We start from the raw sequence: 18118 nt of genomic DNA on the forward strand, positions 1-18118 counted from the left end.
ACATACATACATACATACATACATACATACGCACACCAAAAAAACCCCCAAAAATCTCAATCACAGTTTTTTTTTGTTTTTTTTTTGTCCCCCTAGCCTGTTCAGCTGATCAGACATTATTTTACTTTGGAAAAAAAATTTAAGGGAACGTGTCGACAGAACAAATTATGAAGCGTTCATGTAATGTCAGCTCTTAATTCGCTGCCGTGTTTGTTTGATTTCTCTCATTCTTGCCATGGCCATGAAATTGTATCTTGTTTCTCGTATTGATGGCGAGTCTACAAAAGACAAACTATAAATATATATTTATGTGTTCACCGAGGATTTGCCTTCAAATGAACGAGTGCTCACATCTCAAATAAATGATAGGTTGGTCTCACCTCTGTTGCCTCTAGCAAAACAAACAACACAGGGAAAAAAAAAAAAAACCTGCACTAATTTTTGGCTGCAAACATTTATTTTTTCAGAAAGATTTCCTCTTAAAGACAGATATTTTTGAATCTCAGTATCTAGTCTGTGTGCACAGATTCTCCACAGACGTTCCTGATGCATACTTTGATTTGCGGGCTGCAGTATTAGTAAGACAGATTGTCTCAGTGTTTCTCGTTGGATTGTGAATATGCATGCTCATTTCAGTAGAGTTGAATTGTTTTCATACCGGCAGATGTGGAGTCTATTGCACACTGATCCCTCGTGCTTATTAATGTTCTTTCTGTCTGATTTATTTACATATTTTTCAATCTAAACCTGAGTCGGGGCTTTGAGAAGATATAAAGACCGTCCCCAAGTAGTCTAAAGTTGTGAGAAGACGCCATAAAAAACAAACTCAGGTCTTAGGACACAATACAGCTGCAGTTAATCTGCATCTGAATAGTAACGGGATTTGATTATTTCAAACAGGGATAATGATGTGCTAATTGGATAGAAAATTACGTTTGCATGAGCATTAGCTATTCAAGCAGAAATGAAGACTCATAAAGAACTGAGAATAATTATGAAGTCTTAATTTGCCTTCTAATTTTCTGAATGGCATGCAGAGTGAGTCATATTCTAGTGCAGGAGTAGTGTCAGGCTTTTTACAGGACAGCTCACAGTTGGAGCCCAATGTTTTGAGGACTCTTAAATGCCAGTGTCTTGGGATGGGGGAGAGGGGCTCTGCGACCCCCTGTCTCATTGCTTTGCTCACCTCAGGTTCTCATGTGATCCATGATCCAGTCTGAGATTTTATTTAAAACAACAGTGGCCCAGCAATAATCCACTGCTGTGTAATGCCTTTGTAATAACTGTATCTGCTGTGACCGGTGATCTGTTCCTAACCTGATCCTGTTTAAGCTTTTTGGATATTTGCTTGATTAAAACTCTTTAACAACATCAGCGCTCTCATTGTTTTTGTTTTAACTGTGTTTGGCTCAATGTCTCTTTCTAGTTCTAAGTGCAATAAATTATTTTAACTGCTCTAACAACTGTTTAACTCGTATTTACTGCAGATCAGAGGGGAAATAAGGGTGAAAAAAATCATGTTAAACTATACTTTTTGGTTGTAAAGGCTGAGCCAGAAGACAAGATACTATATTTAACTGTTCAGTCAGTCATATAAATATGAGGCGTTATTGGAAAGCTGATCTACTTTTTATTTCTATTTGGAGCTAAGTAATGGATGACTGGATTGAATTGTTTGTATGAGTCTGAAGATGAAATGAAAAGATAATACAACAGAGCTGAGTTCAGTGATTACCTAAAGCTGATTGAAAACAGAAGTTTATGTTCAGCACTATAAGACCAAGAAACAAGTCGGCCACTCTGGCACAGTAACTTACTGCAGACTAAAAACAAATGCTGTCTTTTGAGGAGATTGGCCGGCGGGGGGATGTACAAGCATTTCAAGTGTTTCCTCTGTGTGTTTGGGTTATGCACCACTTAGCAAATATAATCAATCTAATAATGGAAGTGTGTGTGGAAAAGCATGAGGTGGGAGGAAGGACTGAAGATGTTTCAATTAAAACAAACAAAAACAAATTGTCTCGTATTGCTATTAATTGGTATTATTGACTATGACTAATGATTATTGAATACAAGTAATTTTGACTTTAAAAATGTGTTTGTTCTGTTTTGGGCTTGTTTGTTTTTTTGTTAGTAGTAGCTACTGTAGCTGGTTTACCTCCAGCTCTTACCTCCACTAAGTTAAAAAACAAGTGGGTTATAATTTTAAATGTGGTGAAATTATAGTAATACTGAAAATTATTGGAATTTAAAATGAATAATAAATGTTCCCCAAAACTTGGAACCACATTCAAATGAATGCTACGCTACTTGCAACTTTGGTTGCTCTAAAAAAAAGAAAAAAAAACTGCATAGGCTACACGGAGTACTAAGTGATAACCACAGTGGTTTGACAATTTAAAAAGAAAATACAATTTGTAAGTTACAAATTACAAATAACCAAATATTAACTTTATTGTTGATATGGTTAGTTTTGATATGGTAACCCGTTATCTTGTAAGGTGCCAGTCACATTTATAATTTCATAGGTAAAAAAAGACAGTCTATTATAGAATATTTGTAAGTCTTATTAAAGGCAGGATAGGCAATAATGACAAAACGTAAAGAAGTAATGAAGCTCTTGACAAGTGACCACTTTATTGCAGGATTAAGCTAGGTTTGCTGCTAGCTAATGGGCTAACATCGACCTGCTTCTGCTGCATAAATGGCTGCCTTGCTTAGTCACTACAAAACCGGTAAGGGGGAGCCAAAATTGCATGGTTGTAGACTGGTGAAGAGGCTACAAAAGAGATGAAAATTTACGGTTGAATTTACATAATGTTAGCCCAGCTAACAAAACTGAAAACTTGAGTAAACAGTTGTTGTAGCCCTCAAACTGTCATGGTAGTCTTTGTGCTAAGCTAGTAGTCTCTTAACTACATCGCCATAGTTAGCATGAATTAGAGCTCTGAAGACTCGACAAATAAACATGAGTATATTTGACAAATGTCAAACTATTTCATTAAAACTATAATGGCAGCTCAGTGCAGTCTCAATTAAGGAATGGAAATAGAAAAACATGTAGGTATTTAACATGAAAAGGGGCTGGCACAAAGAGCTAAAATCTCAAGGAACTTTAGCAGACACTTAAATGAAAGCAGCACACAAATCCAAAAAAACTCCGTCACACCTGCTTGATGTCGTTTCTCTTCAGACGTGAAGCTATCAGTGATTGCAACCGCCCTCTCTTTCAGATGCCAATTAAGTTTAAAAAGTAGTTACAGAAGCTGAACAAAGCCACTGTAGAAACTTGGTTTTAATGCCTCCATATCATTTGCTCAAGAGCCGAATGGCTCCATTAACAGCAGGAGAGGCACTAATGGACGACCCCGCCCCGTTTATTTTTTTTTGGGGTTTTTTTGTCTTCTCAAAACTAATGTGTAATATTCATTTGAAATGTAGATGAAGCACTCACAGGAGCAGTTACAGAAGTTATTGTGCACATGTTTCACCAAATGATAAAGAAAATAGAAGAGAGCAAAACAGAGAAAACAAAAGGAAAAAGATTTACTCAAAGGGGGCAACTGACAGAAAATGAGGATATAGCAACAAAAATCCTGCCAATTTTTACTTCTCCTCTCAATCACTGAGTTCACTCAAATTCCTCAACTTTTTTCATTCACACCTCCACTCACACATAAGCATTAAAGGGTCAGCACTGAAGCAGCAGAGAGCACACAAAGACATCACTGAGGAAATGCAAGAAGAAAACAGGGCGTCCCTGTTTCTGGGAAGTTTTTATTGTAATTTTACATTTTTTCTTTCTTTCTTTTTTTTTTTTTTTTTTTAACAAAACCCATTAAAGTTAGTGTGTGTGACACCAGATGGCTCTCAGATTGCGTAATGGTGTTGGCAGTAAAGTTTTCCCCCTTTGGTTACCTTAAGGTTCTTTGATGTGAGGTAATGGATGTGAATCCTCCTCTCCCACACACACACACACACACACACACACACACACACACACACACACACAGGTTTTCCCGTTACATTAGTAGGGTCACTGAAACTGATGAACGCACTAACATTAGCACACAGTGAGTAGGTGGAAATGAATTTAGTTCCTTTTTCTCTGGGTTGCTGCTTATTGCCGCTATTTGTGTTAGTTTTATGCATTTCACCTGCCACCTTTTTGTGTCCCTGTGATGTTTCCATCAGTTAAATATTTTAAATGCACCGCAGTTCTCACACAGGCATAAAAAGTCACCTCGATGTACCCTTTAAAGCATGACTTTAAAGCAATTAGCTGCATTTAATTCTACTTTGGGATGATAATTACTCTTTATTTTTGACATCAACCCTTTGACAGGAGAACACAGACAACTCCAACAGCTCATTTGTACCATTTTTGTTTTGAATAGCTTGTGGCTAGAGGTTTTGCCCCTGAAGGTTATGAGGTGACGTGCAACGATTTTGCACAATGATATCATCAGCCACTTCTGAATACACCGCGACTTTCAGGAGTGAAGACATTCACACCTTGATGCAGCAGCACTGTCCATTATGAAACACTCTAAAATTAAAACTAAAATTAGTCATGTTTTAGGTAGTTAACACCATATGTGACATTACTTTCAATTGGCTAAATTAGAGATTCATGAAATCCCAACCTTGCTGACATTTACTATTAGCAACACTGAGTAAAGGTCAGTGAAGCCATATTACTGTTATGCTTCCTTCCCTTTTTTTTCCAGGGCTCTTTCCGAGGCGCTCTGTCCCCGGGCCCTCAGAAAGCTTCTGCAACTTCCCCACGTAAGCGCGGGGCCGAGAACGCCGTGGTCCATTTCTTCCGCACGATTGTGAGTAATCCCTAAAGTGAACTGTACCTTAGAAACACTCATATCCTCTCACACCAGACATTTCACATTGAGTCAGACATGTTTTTTGTCAGTGTGGGCTTTTCTTCCATTGTTATTCAGTATTTGTGTCTTTACTCTCCTATTACTTCCTTTGGTCTCTAACTAAAAGCCTTTTCCGCCTGCGTCGTGAAGAATGAGTCAGATAACGTTGAGTCAAACAAAGTTGAGTCCTTGATGACACTGCAGAAGTGGTGGTGTTGAAAATGTCATGAGAAAACCCCGCTTTGATTTAGGGACTTGTATGATACAGAAAGTAAATCAAGATAATCGCCTAAAAGTAATCAAAGTAATCGCCTTTAATAGAAGTTCTTGCAGTTAACAGTCTTTGCACCTCATTGTGGGACTTATCGAACAGTGCCAGCTGCTGGTTGGTGGACCAGATTGTGCGTTTAGCATCTCGCGACATAAAGTGCCAATTCTTATTGGCTATTCGCCTTTTTATCAATTATGGCATTTTGTAGTCACAAGATCTGTTTATTTAATTGGAACCGTCTCATTTGCTGAGGTCAACGTTAATATGCTCGCCGTTATACGTGATGAATTATTCAAGTGGCGGGAACAGGCCACCGCTCTGTGAAAACCTTCTTACCTTCTGTCATTAACTCTTCTTCAGGTGTCCCCTGCCCCTCCCAAGTCTAGGGTGAGTCTTTCTTACTTTGTTAAAAGGATTCTGCATTTATGTTTGATTCGAAATGACAGCTGCGATAGTGCATAAGCAGTTAAGAGGATGGATGGTGTATCTTTATGGTGTATCAAAAGGTCTAAAGACACTGAATAAAGGTACATTTTTTTTAAAATGTAATGTTTTATTTATTGTTTTCTAATAGAATCAGTTTCAGGTAGTAAAGGTCAGCTCGTTGAGCATCAGTTGAAACAGTAAATACAGATGAGATGTGTAAATGTGCAGAAACAGCCTTGGGGAACATATATGTGCAGCTTTATGCTTTGTGGGCAATGCTTTGCTTGCTAAATGTCACTAAATTTGTGCTCTTTTCGATGTGAGCATCTGCCTTGCTCCTCCTTCCTCTACCTCCCTTTGCACCTCCTGTGCACCTGCCTTCCCCTCTGTGACCCTGTGACTCCCCTCCTTCCCTCTGGATGGACTCTCCTACCTGCCTCCTCTCCTTCCCATCCCGCCTTTGCACTGAGTAAGACACCCTTTTTTTGCTATTTGTCTCCTCTCTCTCCTATCTCTTGTCTTTGTCTTTCGCTTCTCTACACACCCAGTGGAGAGGACTAGCAGCCAAGATAGGCCTGGTAGGTGGTTTAAAACACAAAAAAAAAATCCAAATGGAGGTATCATGCCTAATTAAACTTGAAGGAAGCGGAGTTCATCTTCTCAAACTGCCTTCAGCATGATGCCTGTGGCTCTCTTTCCATTTACTCTCCATCATCCACTTAAGCCTTCATAATCTGTCCATACATCAGCGATAATGCCCTCATTTCCTTCCTTGACTTAAGTCCATTTTCAAAGTATATCAGTTCCATTTGGTGACCTCGCAGCCCGACTCATCCACATCATGTGCGCATATTGTGCATCCATGATAACACAGGCCTACTCCTCTTCATCATCCTTGTTGCATTTCCGAAATTACTTTGAGAACGACTGAAGCGAGGCCGCCTTCTGCTTCATTTGGCAAGCATTTAATTTAATGTCTCCATCATGTATGTGAAGCAGCAGCAGGATGACTGTGGGTAAAAGTGAAAAAGCAGACTTGCTTAGGGGCTGTGCAGAAATTACTGGCAAGGGAGAGAATGAAGTTGTTCTTTGGACCCGAGGTAGACGAGTATTCAAATTTGTTTAAATAGTTATTTATTACACAAGTATACTCACCAGCTACATTATTAGGCACACCTAAAACTGGTTCAGGCTTGTGATGGTCTAATGATGTGAGGAGTATTTTCTTGGTGCATTTTGGGCCCTTTAGTACCAACTGGGCATTGTTTAAACCAGGGGTCTCGAACCAGGCCTCGCTGGCTTGTGTCCTGCAGGTTTTAGATGTGTCCTTGATCCAACAGAGCTGATTTAAATGGCTGAATTACCTCCTCAACATGTCCTGAAGTTCTCTAGAGGCCTGATAATGAACTAATCATTAGATTCAGGTGTGCTGACATCTAAAACCTGCAGCCCACCAGCCTTCAAGGCCTGGTGTTCGAGACCCCTGGTTTAAACACCACAAACTGCCTGACTATTGGTAGCAAGGTGCACCTAATAAAGTGCTTAATTACACTTTTAGAAAAAGCCTTTGTTTTTGTTTTTATCATGTGTCGAGTGTCATAAGGGGGGTACATGAATAAAGGCAATGGAGTAAAAGGATTTGAATGTGTTGCGAGGACAGCCTAATTTAAGCTCAGCTCCCTGCTGTAATTTTCAGACGGTCCCTAACTGCTTTTCTCAGAGCAGTCCTCAGTATGTTGGGTTGATTACATTTTTACACCTACTTGAAAAGAATGTCCAAGGACTTTCATCCTAGTGTCTGAAATATTACCAGATTGAAACACTGATTATGCTGATTAACAATCAGCACTTGGGGTGTTTTTAAAAGGCACACCGATCCATCAATGCAGGGCAGTTTTAAATGTCAACACCTATGATAATACGAATGGTCCTCTTCTATTTATCAAACAGAAGAAATGACATTCAAATAATCAGCAAAAACTGGATTTGCTGTTTGATGGTTTTATGCATAATTCAAATATTTGGATGAAAACCTCACCAGCGGATTGCAGCATATTCTGCAAACATTTACACGATTTTTGGAAAGCACACCAATCTGTCACGAAGAAAACCATCCCTTGTAACTCTGAATTTATCATTGTCATATGCTGGGCTGGAAATTTCTTCAGGGCTCTCTATCAGAGGATTAAGAGATGGTTGAGCTTTCTGCAGAGTCCTTTAACACACTTTAATTCTTCCCTCCCACTGCCAGGGCCCCCAGAAGTCACAGTCTGCTAAAGGCAAGAAGGCCAGTGCAGGGGACGGCAAAGGCACCCTGACTAGGATCTTCAAAATGGTAAAAAAATAAATAAAATCACACTGCTTTCTCTGTTTCTTCATGCTGATTTTCTTCACTAGTAATGCAAACAGAAAATGATTCTCCCTAATCCCTCTCCGTGCCTTGTCTTCTTCTTTGCCACAGTGATAATATCAGCAGCAGAGTGAGTAACCGATACTTGGTGGAGGGATACTTGAGTTTGAGTCGCTGCTCGTTTGTTCAGCATTGATATGCTTAGAAGCCATTGTAATGTCATTGCTAAAGCAGGCAGCAGCAGAATAATAAGAGGCTTTTAGACACAAAGTTGTTCATCGTGCACGCTACAAGCTTTACGCCAGCGCTGATATAATCATGCAGAAGATCCACTTTTGATGAGGGTTCGCTGGGACTATTTCTAATGCTTATAATATAACCCCTTTTTTATGCTGTTACAAAATAAGGTCTGGCATTAATCATGTGACAAGCAATACAGTGTTTAGTTTAGTTTAGTCCTTTTTTTGTGTTCGGGAATGTATTAACTGGCACAAAAAACACATTAGCAGCCAAAATATAGGAGCTGCACAGGAGCTGCTGATCTCCCGCTGCCTCCATCTGTTAATGTGTTTTATTGTGTGATTCTCTGGTGTTTAAGACGCAGGTAATTTACAAACAGATGAGAGAACTGATGCAAAAATAATAAAGAAGCTGAGAAAATTTAAATGAATGTCACATAGACAGACAGCAATAATGTTCCAAGTCTGTACTAATGCGTATCCCATAGATTAGCACTGGCTGATTGCATGTTTCTGTTATGTTAAAAAAAAAAATTTATATTCACCATCATTTATATTTTCACCATCAGCTTCACATTGCTGCCTTCACGGCCCCTCCAGAGCAGTTCCTAATAACCAGATTTGTTTTGGTGCGTCTTGAAGAGGAGTGTGAGTCTTCATGCTCTGCTAGTTATTTCCTGACAGGATTTAATTAGCCAGCCACTCTGACTGTACCTGAGATTGTTATTTAGCTTAGCGATTACTGGTGGTAGAGAGATATTCAAATTTCCCCTGGGCAGCATGTCTGTAGTGCTAAATTGTTGTCAGTGAGCTACAAGAGTGTAAACAGCTCAAGAGGCGACGCACTCCTGGGACGCTCCATTTGAATCTTCCTAATAAGGCTGATTAGTGTTGACTTAGTGCTGTCACAGTAGCATTTCTACACATAAATGTCAGCAAGGCCCAAATGGAAGTAAGATATTTTTTTAAGTCCGAACACCATCGCTCCCTTTCGGGACAGATATCGAGTTTCACGTGAAATGGCTAGAGCAGTCAGCAGCCGCTGTTTTATGAATAAAAAGCCTTGTACATTGCAGGATTATCTCCTACTGCAGTCTGTAAAGATTTGTCTCATTTGAATAATCTTTATGCCTTTTGCTCTGCTTGCTTTTTCTGGCAGAGTAGCAGGCACGAACAAGAACAAGCGAGACAGGAAAAAAAAAAAAAAAATTCAATAAAGTCTGTAAAGAGAGAGCTCTGAGATAAAAGCAGCCTGTCTGCTCTGGACTCTTTTTGGGATGAAAATCAATGGGTGACTGGAAATCTTTGCTTTGAAGATGACAAAGCAAATGTATTTGCAACTGGCCAACGATCTTCAACCTATCCTGCTCTCATGTTTCCTCTGTGCTGGATGAGCCCCAGCTTTTACAAACTCTGACTACATTTCTCATACCTTTCACAGACTTTTTCCCTATTTTTGTTTCATTTTCTAACAATTCTGTTTTGCGTTCACATTTTTTTTTTTACTTTGTGTCATTTTGAAACTCACATCTGTCACTTGCATAATCACTTTTACTTCAGCATCAGAAGCTTTGCCATATTGCACAACATTGCTTAAATATATTAGATTCTGACACACTTTCTCATAATTCTAAATCCTTTTTTTTTTTTTATGGAAACAGTATCTCTGTGAAGGTTCTCAGTCATCCAGGTCATCGTAGTCTAAGGAGCGTCTGGACTTCTTTAAGTTGCTTGAAGACGTTTCACCTCTCATCCGAGAAGCTTCTTCAGTTTTAAGGTCAAATGGTGGAGAGTCCCAGATTTAAACCCAGTGGGAGTTTCCCCCCAAAGAAGGACAAAAGGACCCCCTGATGATCCTCTACGTAATCACATGAGCCAAGGCATGAAAGCGGGTGTGGGTCACAATCAGCCAGGGTTTCAGGTGAGCTCATTATGAAACCTGGCCCCACCCTATCATGTGATTTCCTGAGGTCAGATGGCCCAGGGTGTGAGTGGGCGTTAAGGCGTCTGGGAAGGAATCTCAAAACTGGATTATAGTTGGCAGACAGTTGGTGTCGTAAACCACCGCCTCTGTTCAAAGATGGTCGCTCACAGTGGACATAAATGGCTTATTTCACTCCTCCTTCAAACCATCTGTCCTCTCTGTCCAAAATGTGAACATTGGCATCCTCGAAAGAGTGACTTTTGTCCTGTAGGTGCAGATGGACTGCTGAGTCTTGTCCTGTGGAGGTGGCTCTTTTGTGTTGTGCCATGCGCTTGTGAAGTGGCTGTTTGGTCTCTCCAATGTAGAGGTCTGGGCATTCCTCACTACACTGTACAGCATACACCACATTGTTACGTTTGTGTTTTGGAGTTTTGTCTTTTGGATGAACCAGTTTTTGTCTGAGTGTGTTGCTGGGTCTGAAATACACTGAGCTTAAATCTGGGACTCTCCACCATTTGACCCTAGAACTGAAGAAGCTTCTTGGATGAGAGGTGAAACGTCTTCAAGCAGCTTAAAGAAGTCCAGACGCTTTTCTTTCCAAGCTCCTTAGACCATGGAAACAGTTGCATATCTCAGCTACATTGTTATATAAATGCATTTATATAAAAAATGAATTGAAACTGGCCAGAGGAGGTGGTTAGTTTGTCATATTACTCATTACACTGACCTACATTTTCTGCTCTTGTATTGAAGTTTGTTTTCCAGATGCAGGTGGGTGACACATTGGTCTTAACACATTGCTTATGACTTTAACTTTAGCTAATAAGATTTTCAAGCAAATGTTAAGGTCATTGTTCAGTTTGAGAACGTATGGGAGATAAAAAGCCTGAAGGTTGGTTAATTCATCAATGTGTGTCAATTTCAGGCTTAATGGGAAAGCTGATGAAATCATGTATTCAAAAGAGAAACAGCAACTTATCTGGGCAGCTTATCTTTTCACAAGGCCGATGGTTTATAATGACCGTCATTCACAGTGAAGGCTGTTTTTTTCATTCAGAAGTTATTAGCTGAATGATCTATTCGTGGATTTGTCTGCAAAGTGCTTAAGTGAATACTGTAATTACACTCTGTGCAAAATGACCGGAGGGCTCTCTTTTAGTGCTGAAGCCGACATGTCGTGCACATTTTCATCATGTGTCTTGTCTTATGCAGGGAAGCAGGAGTGCTTCTCCAGCCAAACGCTGAGGTCCATCTGTACAGCCCCTTTCAACAGCACGACGGAAGACGTTCAAGAGCACGGGGGGGTGTTTAAAAAAAAAAAAAAAAAAAAGAGGAAGAGGAAGAAAACGAGGAAATCTTAGTCATCCCTTAGACTCACCTTCCCTTCCACCTCTGTTAACACTCTAATGCTCACTAAATCCCTCATTTCTTTCCACCCCACCCCCCCACCGCCCCAAACACTCTTTTGGCTGGTAGATAGCGACACAATCTGTCTCCTCCCTCCTTTCCCTGCATTGCATTGTGCTAAGTCTATGCAGTCATCATCACCGGTGTGAACCGTTTGCCGAAGTTGATCCCGAAGCCGCTCACATGTGCAGCCTGAACGCCCCCACCCCTCTATATATACGTGTATTTGGGTTTCTGTGGATGTCTCCATGTATTTCTTTCTAACACAAGGTGGCTAAAACTGAAGCAGACCCGGAGAGCTGAAGGTTAGGGCCGGTGCAAGTCCGACTGACTTGACCGTCATTGCCGTCTGCCGATCGGGTGAAAAGACCGGGTGACTTCTGTTTTAGAAAAGAGCGGTTTTCTGTCTCGTCACGCTGTCTACGTCACTTAAGTTAAGCGTCCTGTCCTACATGTACGTTGATCTGCGTTTGTCATCATAGGACCTAAGGCTGAATCTGGAGTTTTGTTGTAAAAGTTTCTAAATTTTCTAAATTTTGAGTTTCTCCTGCAGTCTCTTTCAGTCTATGAGATAATGACTAATCTACCTGTCCACACATAACAGCGCAGTTTTCCACCTTTTTTAAAACCTTGAATCTGAATCACGATGCCACATTCAGACCTTTCTTCAGTGCTTTAGTGTACTGTAAGTCTCCTCATCTCATTGCTTCTGTCTCCTGTTTGGCACAGATACTGTAAACTGAATTCATTAAAAAAAAAAGCTCAACAATAAGTGCCTTTCCTCCTGACTACCAAATACAATGTGCTGTTTTTCCTTCATGTGGATAATAAAAAACACACAATTTCAAAAAGGTGCTCTGTAACTAACTTTGTAATGACACATTATGAGGTGTTTTTGTTCTTTTTGACAATTTGTGAGTTTTCTGTAAAAAAACAAACAAGAAAAAGAAGAAGTTTTGTGCTGTTCCATCCATCTTCCAAAAGCAGCCACGTGTGATCTGCAGCATCTCCACCCGCCCCCTGTTTGCTTGAGCCTTCTGAGAGCTGTGTTGTTTTTCTTTGTTCTGAAAGGACCCTGAGAATGAATGTAAACTTCCTCCTCATTACTGTATGTGTAATAAAACATGACCTGCCACTTAACTGAGAATAAAACATTTAAAAAAATATATATATCTATATATATATAAATATATAAAACCAGCTCTACTGACTGCATTGTGTCTTTTTGTCTAGAGCAGCAAATGATGTATCTTTTAAAAAAACAAAACAACAAAAAACAGTGAAACAAAGTGTAACAAGGTCACACCAAACAAAGACATGCCAGTCTTTTTTTCCCCATTAAGCCTAAATTCATGATTCACTCGGTAATCACTATTTGGGCCAAGCTTTCCGAGCTCATGACCGGAGCAGATGGAGTACCTGCTCGCTATTCTAGCACATGTGTAATCACACAGAGTATATGCAGTTTCATGTCATGCTGAAATTACTGAAGTACAAAAGCTTGCTGGAGCATTGAAAGTATGAATGCATTTCCCCCAAGAGGATACATGTGAAATTCTTTTTACCACAGCTTTCATAATTAAAGATAAACACGGCCCTCCAAACATGTTTTTTTCTTCCTTTTCCACGTCATTTTGGAGTGGTTATTCAAAAGTGAATCAGAGGCCACAGAAACACCAGCCATGTAACAGCTGTATGAGTTCTAATTTGAACCTGGGGAAATCTATTGTAGTTGCACAATGAATGGGAAAGTTAATGGAAAACAGGATGAAGTTACCCAACATGGATATTTGTCTGTTTTATGTGACGATATAGCAGAGGTACAGACAGGTCCAGAGTTTGCTGTGCAGACTTTCAAAGACTTTAAGAAAAGTACTGCATTAACTGTTCAGGAATTACAACCATTTTTAATATGTTGACCCCATTTCAGATGCTCTGAAGTAGCTGGACAAATTGACATGATTTTAATTCCAAGGTCTGTTTTTAAGACATGCATGAAAATCCTGACATCTATAACCTGAAGTTTCCTCCCTTGAGATGCTGAAAGTCTGGACTTCAATCGCATATTGATTGTTTGATTTAAAATCCCCACTGTGGTTTTACAGAGACAAAAAAAAAAGACATTTTAATTGTGTGAAAATTGTGCCAGGAGTTCCTACATCCAGATCACAAGCTCACCAGTGAATAGATTACATCATGTTTGGTCCAAAAAACTCAAGAAAAAACAGTTGTCGACTAGTTTTATATCAACGCTGGTGTTGGGTCAAATCCAGCAAACAGCTACTTTGTATTTTTATGTAGAAGCACTGCCTCTACCCAACAAATCAGAGCAAGGCCGGGCTCGTTGCTCAAGCCGACCACGGTTATGCCTTCTGGAATTTTCTTGTTAAAAATGCTCCGTTTGAATTCACTTGCTAAAATCTAGTGTGCAGATCTTGAGTGACTTATGAGCACATTCCCTGTCACATTTCGCACCTGGAGAGGCAGTTTATAAAAATAGCTTGATCCCCCCTCCTTTTTTTTTTTTTGCTTGCACACTGACTCAGATAAGCAGCACAAAATCAGCAGGGGACCACCTTTTTATATTGCCTGAATGCTCCTCCTGTGCAAAAGCAACTGTCCTCATTTGACTCTTGGCAACAAAGCCGATAAGCCCCCATTAGCCAAAACGTCAAAACAGTTTATTCTATCTGTAATTCATAGTAATGAACAAACAACCAGCTTTAATTAGTAGAAAAATTACTTTAATCTTAACTTATTATGGACAATAGAAAAGAACAAAACAGCTGTACATTGGCTTTGCTTCATAACAAATGCAACCTAATGCTCAAATTATATATATCCAATAATCTGTGTTGTGGTGGTTCATCAAAAAATATACCCCATCTAACTACACTATTTACAAAGTGAGACAGTAAAGAAAAAGTGTTGCAGTCCTCAATCATGAATCTGGAAAATGGCGCAGCTTTCACAGTGAGCCGCTGTTTTCAAACTAAAACATCAATCGAAAATAAACATTTCACTCGGAGATGAAATATGTACAGTATAAATATGACAAAAGTAAACCAGTAGAAAAGAAGTGCTTTCTGTCTTATGTACTGTAAGGCGGTTGCTTTTAGGCCATGACAGCAGTAAGCTGCCTGCAGCTCCCTGTGAGCACACCACCGAAGAAGAGACGACACTGGTCGCTGGGAAGTTTCTGCAGCACGCTCCAGTTTCCTCTATTTCCAGCAGGGCCGGCATTAGTGGGAGACCTCTGTCTCCAGAGTGGAGACTTATCTGGGATGCCTGTGTTCCCTGAACCAAACCTCTCCAGCGGTTATCATACTGATGACAATCAGACCGCAGCAGAACGGATAAAAGTCATTAGGCCAATCAGAGGGAGCCAGACTCCCCTTGCTTTGATGCTGAATTGAATAAACAGTCAGGGACCGCTACAAGGACAGAGGACTTGAATGTACAGCATTAAGACCACCTGACTGATATTGAGCAGGTCCTCCTTGTGTTGTCCTTCTGAAACAGCTCGGACCCATTTTCAGATGGAGACAGGAGCTATGGGGGTGTTTGTCCACAGTCGGGTGGGCCATGGAGTTCTCCCAGTTCAGATTGTAGCTGCACAATCCAAGTGGGATTTGGGGAATTTGAAGGGCTTTTTGATAAGTTTCTGGAGTAATTTCTGAGAGGTGGCGGGGCTCCACTGCCCTGCAGAAGTAGGCCGGAGAGTAGAGGTGCATTTGGTCGGCAACAAAGCTTAGCTGGGTGCCAGGTGTCAAAGAAACATCCACATGAATGCCGAGATCCGAGCAGAACAGTAACGAAAAGAAATGATGAACGCTATTCACTTCAGCTGATGGTGGAGCCTCAAATCTGTTTTCAGCCACACAGCCCCTTTCAGAGGATTATTGTGTTTGGCAAAGCTTTGCTGTTTAGCCAGTAAGTGCTCATGAGACTCTGCAGTGCTTTCTGATACTTGGCAGTCATGCGGGTTGCGGTCAGGAGAAGACGTTCGGCCAGTCTCCTGTTGCTTCAGGAACCACTTCCAGGTCAAGTTCAGGGGTCACCTCGACCCGAGGCGCCGCTTCCTCTTGGCCCAGGGGCACATCTTGTATTTGACCTGGAAGCAGAAAGAGGGAAAAAATGAGTGGATTTGCACGATTCTTCCAGTGAAATTCTCTTTAGCATTGGCAAAAACACATTAACACACACGTTGGTGGAGCAGCACCATCAGCTCTGATGCCTGACTCAATTTACCAGTGGCTGTCATGCAAATAAGAATCAAAAGCAGCCTTTCCCTCTCTGCGCTGTTCCATCATTTGTTTTAATGTACCCTCATCCTCACTGTTAGCCTTCAGTCTGAAAAAACAGCACCTGAGACTCGTGTCACAGTATAAAACAACAATAAGTCAACTTGGCGTACGTTTTTTCTACCGCTACAGACCTCACAGTCCTTTACTAATATTTTAGAATCATTTCATTATCTGAAACACTTCAAACAAATATTCATTAGGCTGAAAACTGTTTTTCAGAACAGAAAGGGCTGAATCTTACTCTTTGAAGCAGACACATGACTCAAATAGCAAAGAGACAAATTTTTCCATTTTTTTCCTGAACATTTTAACCTTGCTGATGAGCCTGCAGTTGCGTGAAGTCACAGATGGAATACTAGGAAGTATTCATATTAAAATATATAATATAGCTTTCTGCTTTAAAAGCTCTTTTTGAATTTTTCAATTTCACAATGACAAAATGTATTAAGAGCAAAAAGAAAAGGCTGTCAGATCATATCGAGGCTGTCAGGAGTGTTTCTGCCCTTATTCCTCACTGAAACAATGCTCAAGTCTGACTGAAAAGTGTTGAAATGAAAAATGAAAAGAATAAAAAAGATTAAAAGATTTTTTTGGGAGGGGGGTGTCCTTCATCTCTTGTGGTTTTACAAAGAATAAAGTAAAAGTTTTCTAAAGGGGTCATGAGAAAAATACTCAAAGTCCTTGTGCCCATCATACATTTTGAGATGACTTTGAAAAGACAAGTCTGTCACCTTCTTACATCTTGCAACATGTCGATGGACAAAGACTTGATAACTTTGCAACGTGTGGGGATCTTGCAGGGTCATGAATGTAGACAATATGTTTCCAGCCAGACTTTTTTTTATGTTATAAAATAGTCTTGAGCAATAGCTTGCCAGGCTTTCTGAAGGTCTTTCCAAGTTAGGCACTTAACACTTCCATTCATCCATCTTCTTCTGCTGCTTATCCGGGGCCGGATCACAGGGGCAGCAGCCTAAGTAGAGAAGCCCAGACCTCCCTTTACCCGGCCACCTGCTTTAGCTTGGGAACACTAAAGGGGTTCCCAGACCAGCCGAGAGATATAATCTCTCCAGCGTGTCCTGGGTCTGCGCTGGGGCTTCCTCCCAGTTGGACACGCCTGGAACACCTCACCCAGGAGACGCTCAGGAGGCATACTTGTCAGATGCCCCAACCACCTCAACTGGCTCCTTTCGATGTGAAGGAGCAGGAGCTCTAGTCTGAACCCCTCCCGGATGGCCACCACCTCATCCTATCTCTAAGGGAGAATATAGCCACCCCTCTGAGGTAGCCTATTTCTGCCGCATGTATCTGCAATCTCGTTCTTTCAGTCACTACCCAAAGCTCATGACCATAGGTGAGGGTAGGAACATAGATCGAACAGAGGGGACCATGGCCTCAGATTTGGAGATGCTAATTCTCATTCCCAGCGCTTCACACTCAGCTGCGACTGTTCCAGTGCGAGTTGGAACTTAATACTGATCTATAAATTATTCAAGCTTAAAAAAGGCACCTAACTCTTGGGAAGAACCAGTGTTGTGCCGACACACCAAGAGCAGACAGTGTCGCTACTAGAATTTTATTAAATTACTGATTTTTGTCTTTTCATCGTGCAAACCTTCCTCAGTCCATAATCGGTGGCCTTAAAGTTCCTAATGCCAAGTGTCTGTGTTAATAAATCTTCCTTATTAACACAGACTGCTCTCGTCTTGCCTTTCTCTTGTGCGTGTCATGTGGTGAATATAAGCACTCCAAACAGCACCATGACAACCTTTCTCTCTTTAAATAGATTAAGGAACTTAAGGACCATTTGATGTAAAGTGGTCATTAAACTGAGTCTATTAACAAGATTCCTGTGGGTCAGGTCTAAAATGAAAATCAAAGAAAATGAATCCATATTTTTAGACATTTTTCTGTGGTTATACGATCTGGATACAGTGTGTTTAAGACTGAAGCAAACAAATATTTTCTAATGAGATGAACGTTTTGTCATTTTTAAATCTGTTTAATGGTTTAATTCATTCACTCAGTGTTGTTCCTTTGTATTCATCATCCCTTTATTCAGGCTAAGGTTAAAGAATTACATGTGTTAGTGAGTTAATTGATCCATTCATGCATGTTAACATTTGCTTATATTAAACAATGAGGTTATAATTGATTATAAACCAGTGGGGACGACAGTGGCTCAGGGGGTTGGGAAGCGCATCTGTAACTGGAAGGTCGCCGGTTTGTTCCCCGGGCTCTCTCAAATTCAAATTTATTTGTCACGTACACAGTCATACACAGTACGATATGCAGTGAAATGCTTAGACAACTGCTC

General features: G+C 40.5%; 2 protein-coding genes across 8 annotated transcripts in view; one reads left to right on the forward strand and one right to left on the reverse strand.

The window, feature by feature from the left end:
* Nucleotides 1-12700, forward strand: part of LOC102305530 (myelin basic protein) — a 14759-nt gene extending 2059 nt beyond the window's left edge. Inside the window, exons 2-7 of one of the 7 annotated variants that reach the window (XM_005937684.3) lie at nucleotides 4731-4835; nucleotides 5509-5535; nucleotides 6123-6152; nucleotides 7826-7909; nucleotides 8036-8054; nucleotides 11300-12700. In XM_005937684.3, coding sequence (XP_005937746.1) covers nucleotides 4731-4835; nucleotides 5509-5535; nucleotides 6123-6152; nucleotides 7826-7909; nucleotides 8036-8038 — 249 coding nt within the window. In that variant the 3' untranslated portion in view covers nucleotides 8039-8054; nucleotides 11300-12700. The remainder of the gene's footprint in view (nucleotides 1-4730; nucleotides 4836-5508; nucleotides 5536-6122; nucleotides 6153-7825; nucleotides 7910-8035; nucleotides 8055-11299) is intronic. The other 6 variants (XM_005937683.3, XM_005937687.3, XM_042227042.1 and 3 more) reach the window with 6 other exon arrangements.
* LOC102303798 (zinc finger protein 236) overlaps nucleotides 11398-18118 on the reverse strand; it is a 66810-nt gene continuing 60089 nt past the window's right edge. The window contains exon 32 of the mRNA XM_005937678.3: nucleotides 11398-15608. Coding sequence (XP_005937740.1) covers nucleotides 15487-15608 — 122 coding nt within the window. The 3' untranslated portion in view covers nucleotides 11398-15486. The remainder of the gene's footprint in view (nucleotides 15609-18118) is intronic.

This window comes from Haplochromis burtoni, unplaced genomic scaffold, assembly GCF_018398535.1.
Source record: "Haplochromis burtoni strain Fernald_Lab_line unplaced genomic scaffold, NCSU_Asbu1 Contig_240, whole genome shotgun sequence".
Classification (NCBI taxonomy): Eukaryota; Metazoa; Chordata; class Actinopteri; order Cichliformes; family Cichlidae; genus Haplochromis; species Haplochromis burtoni.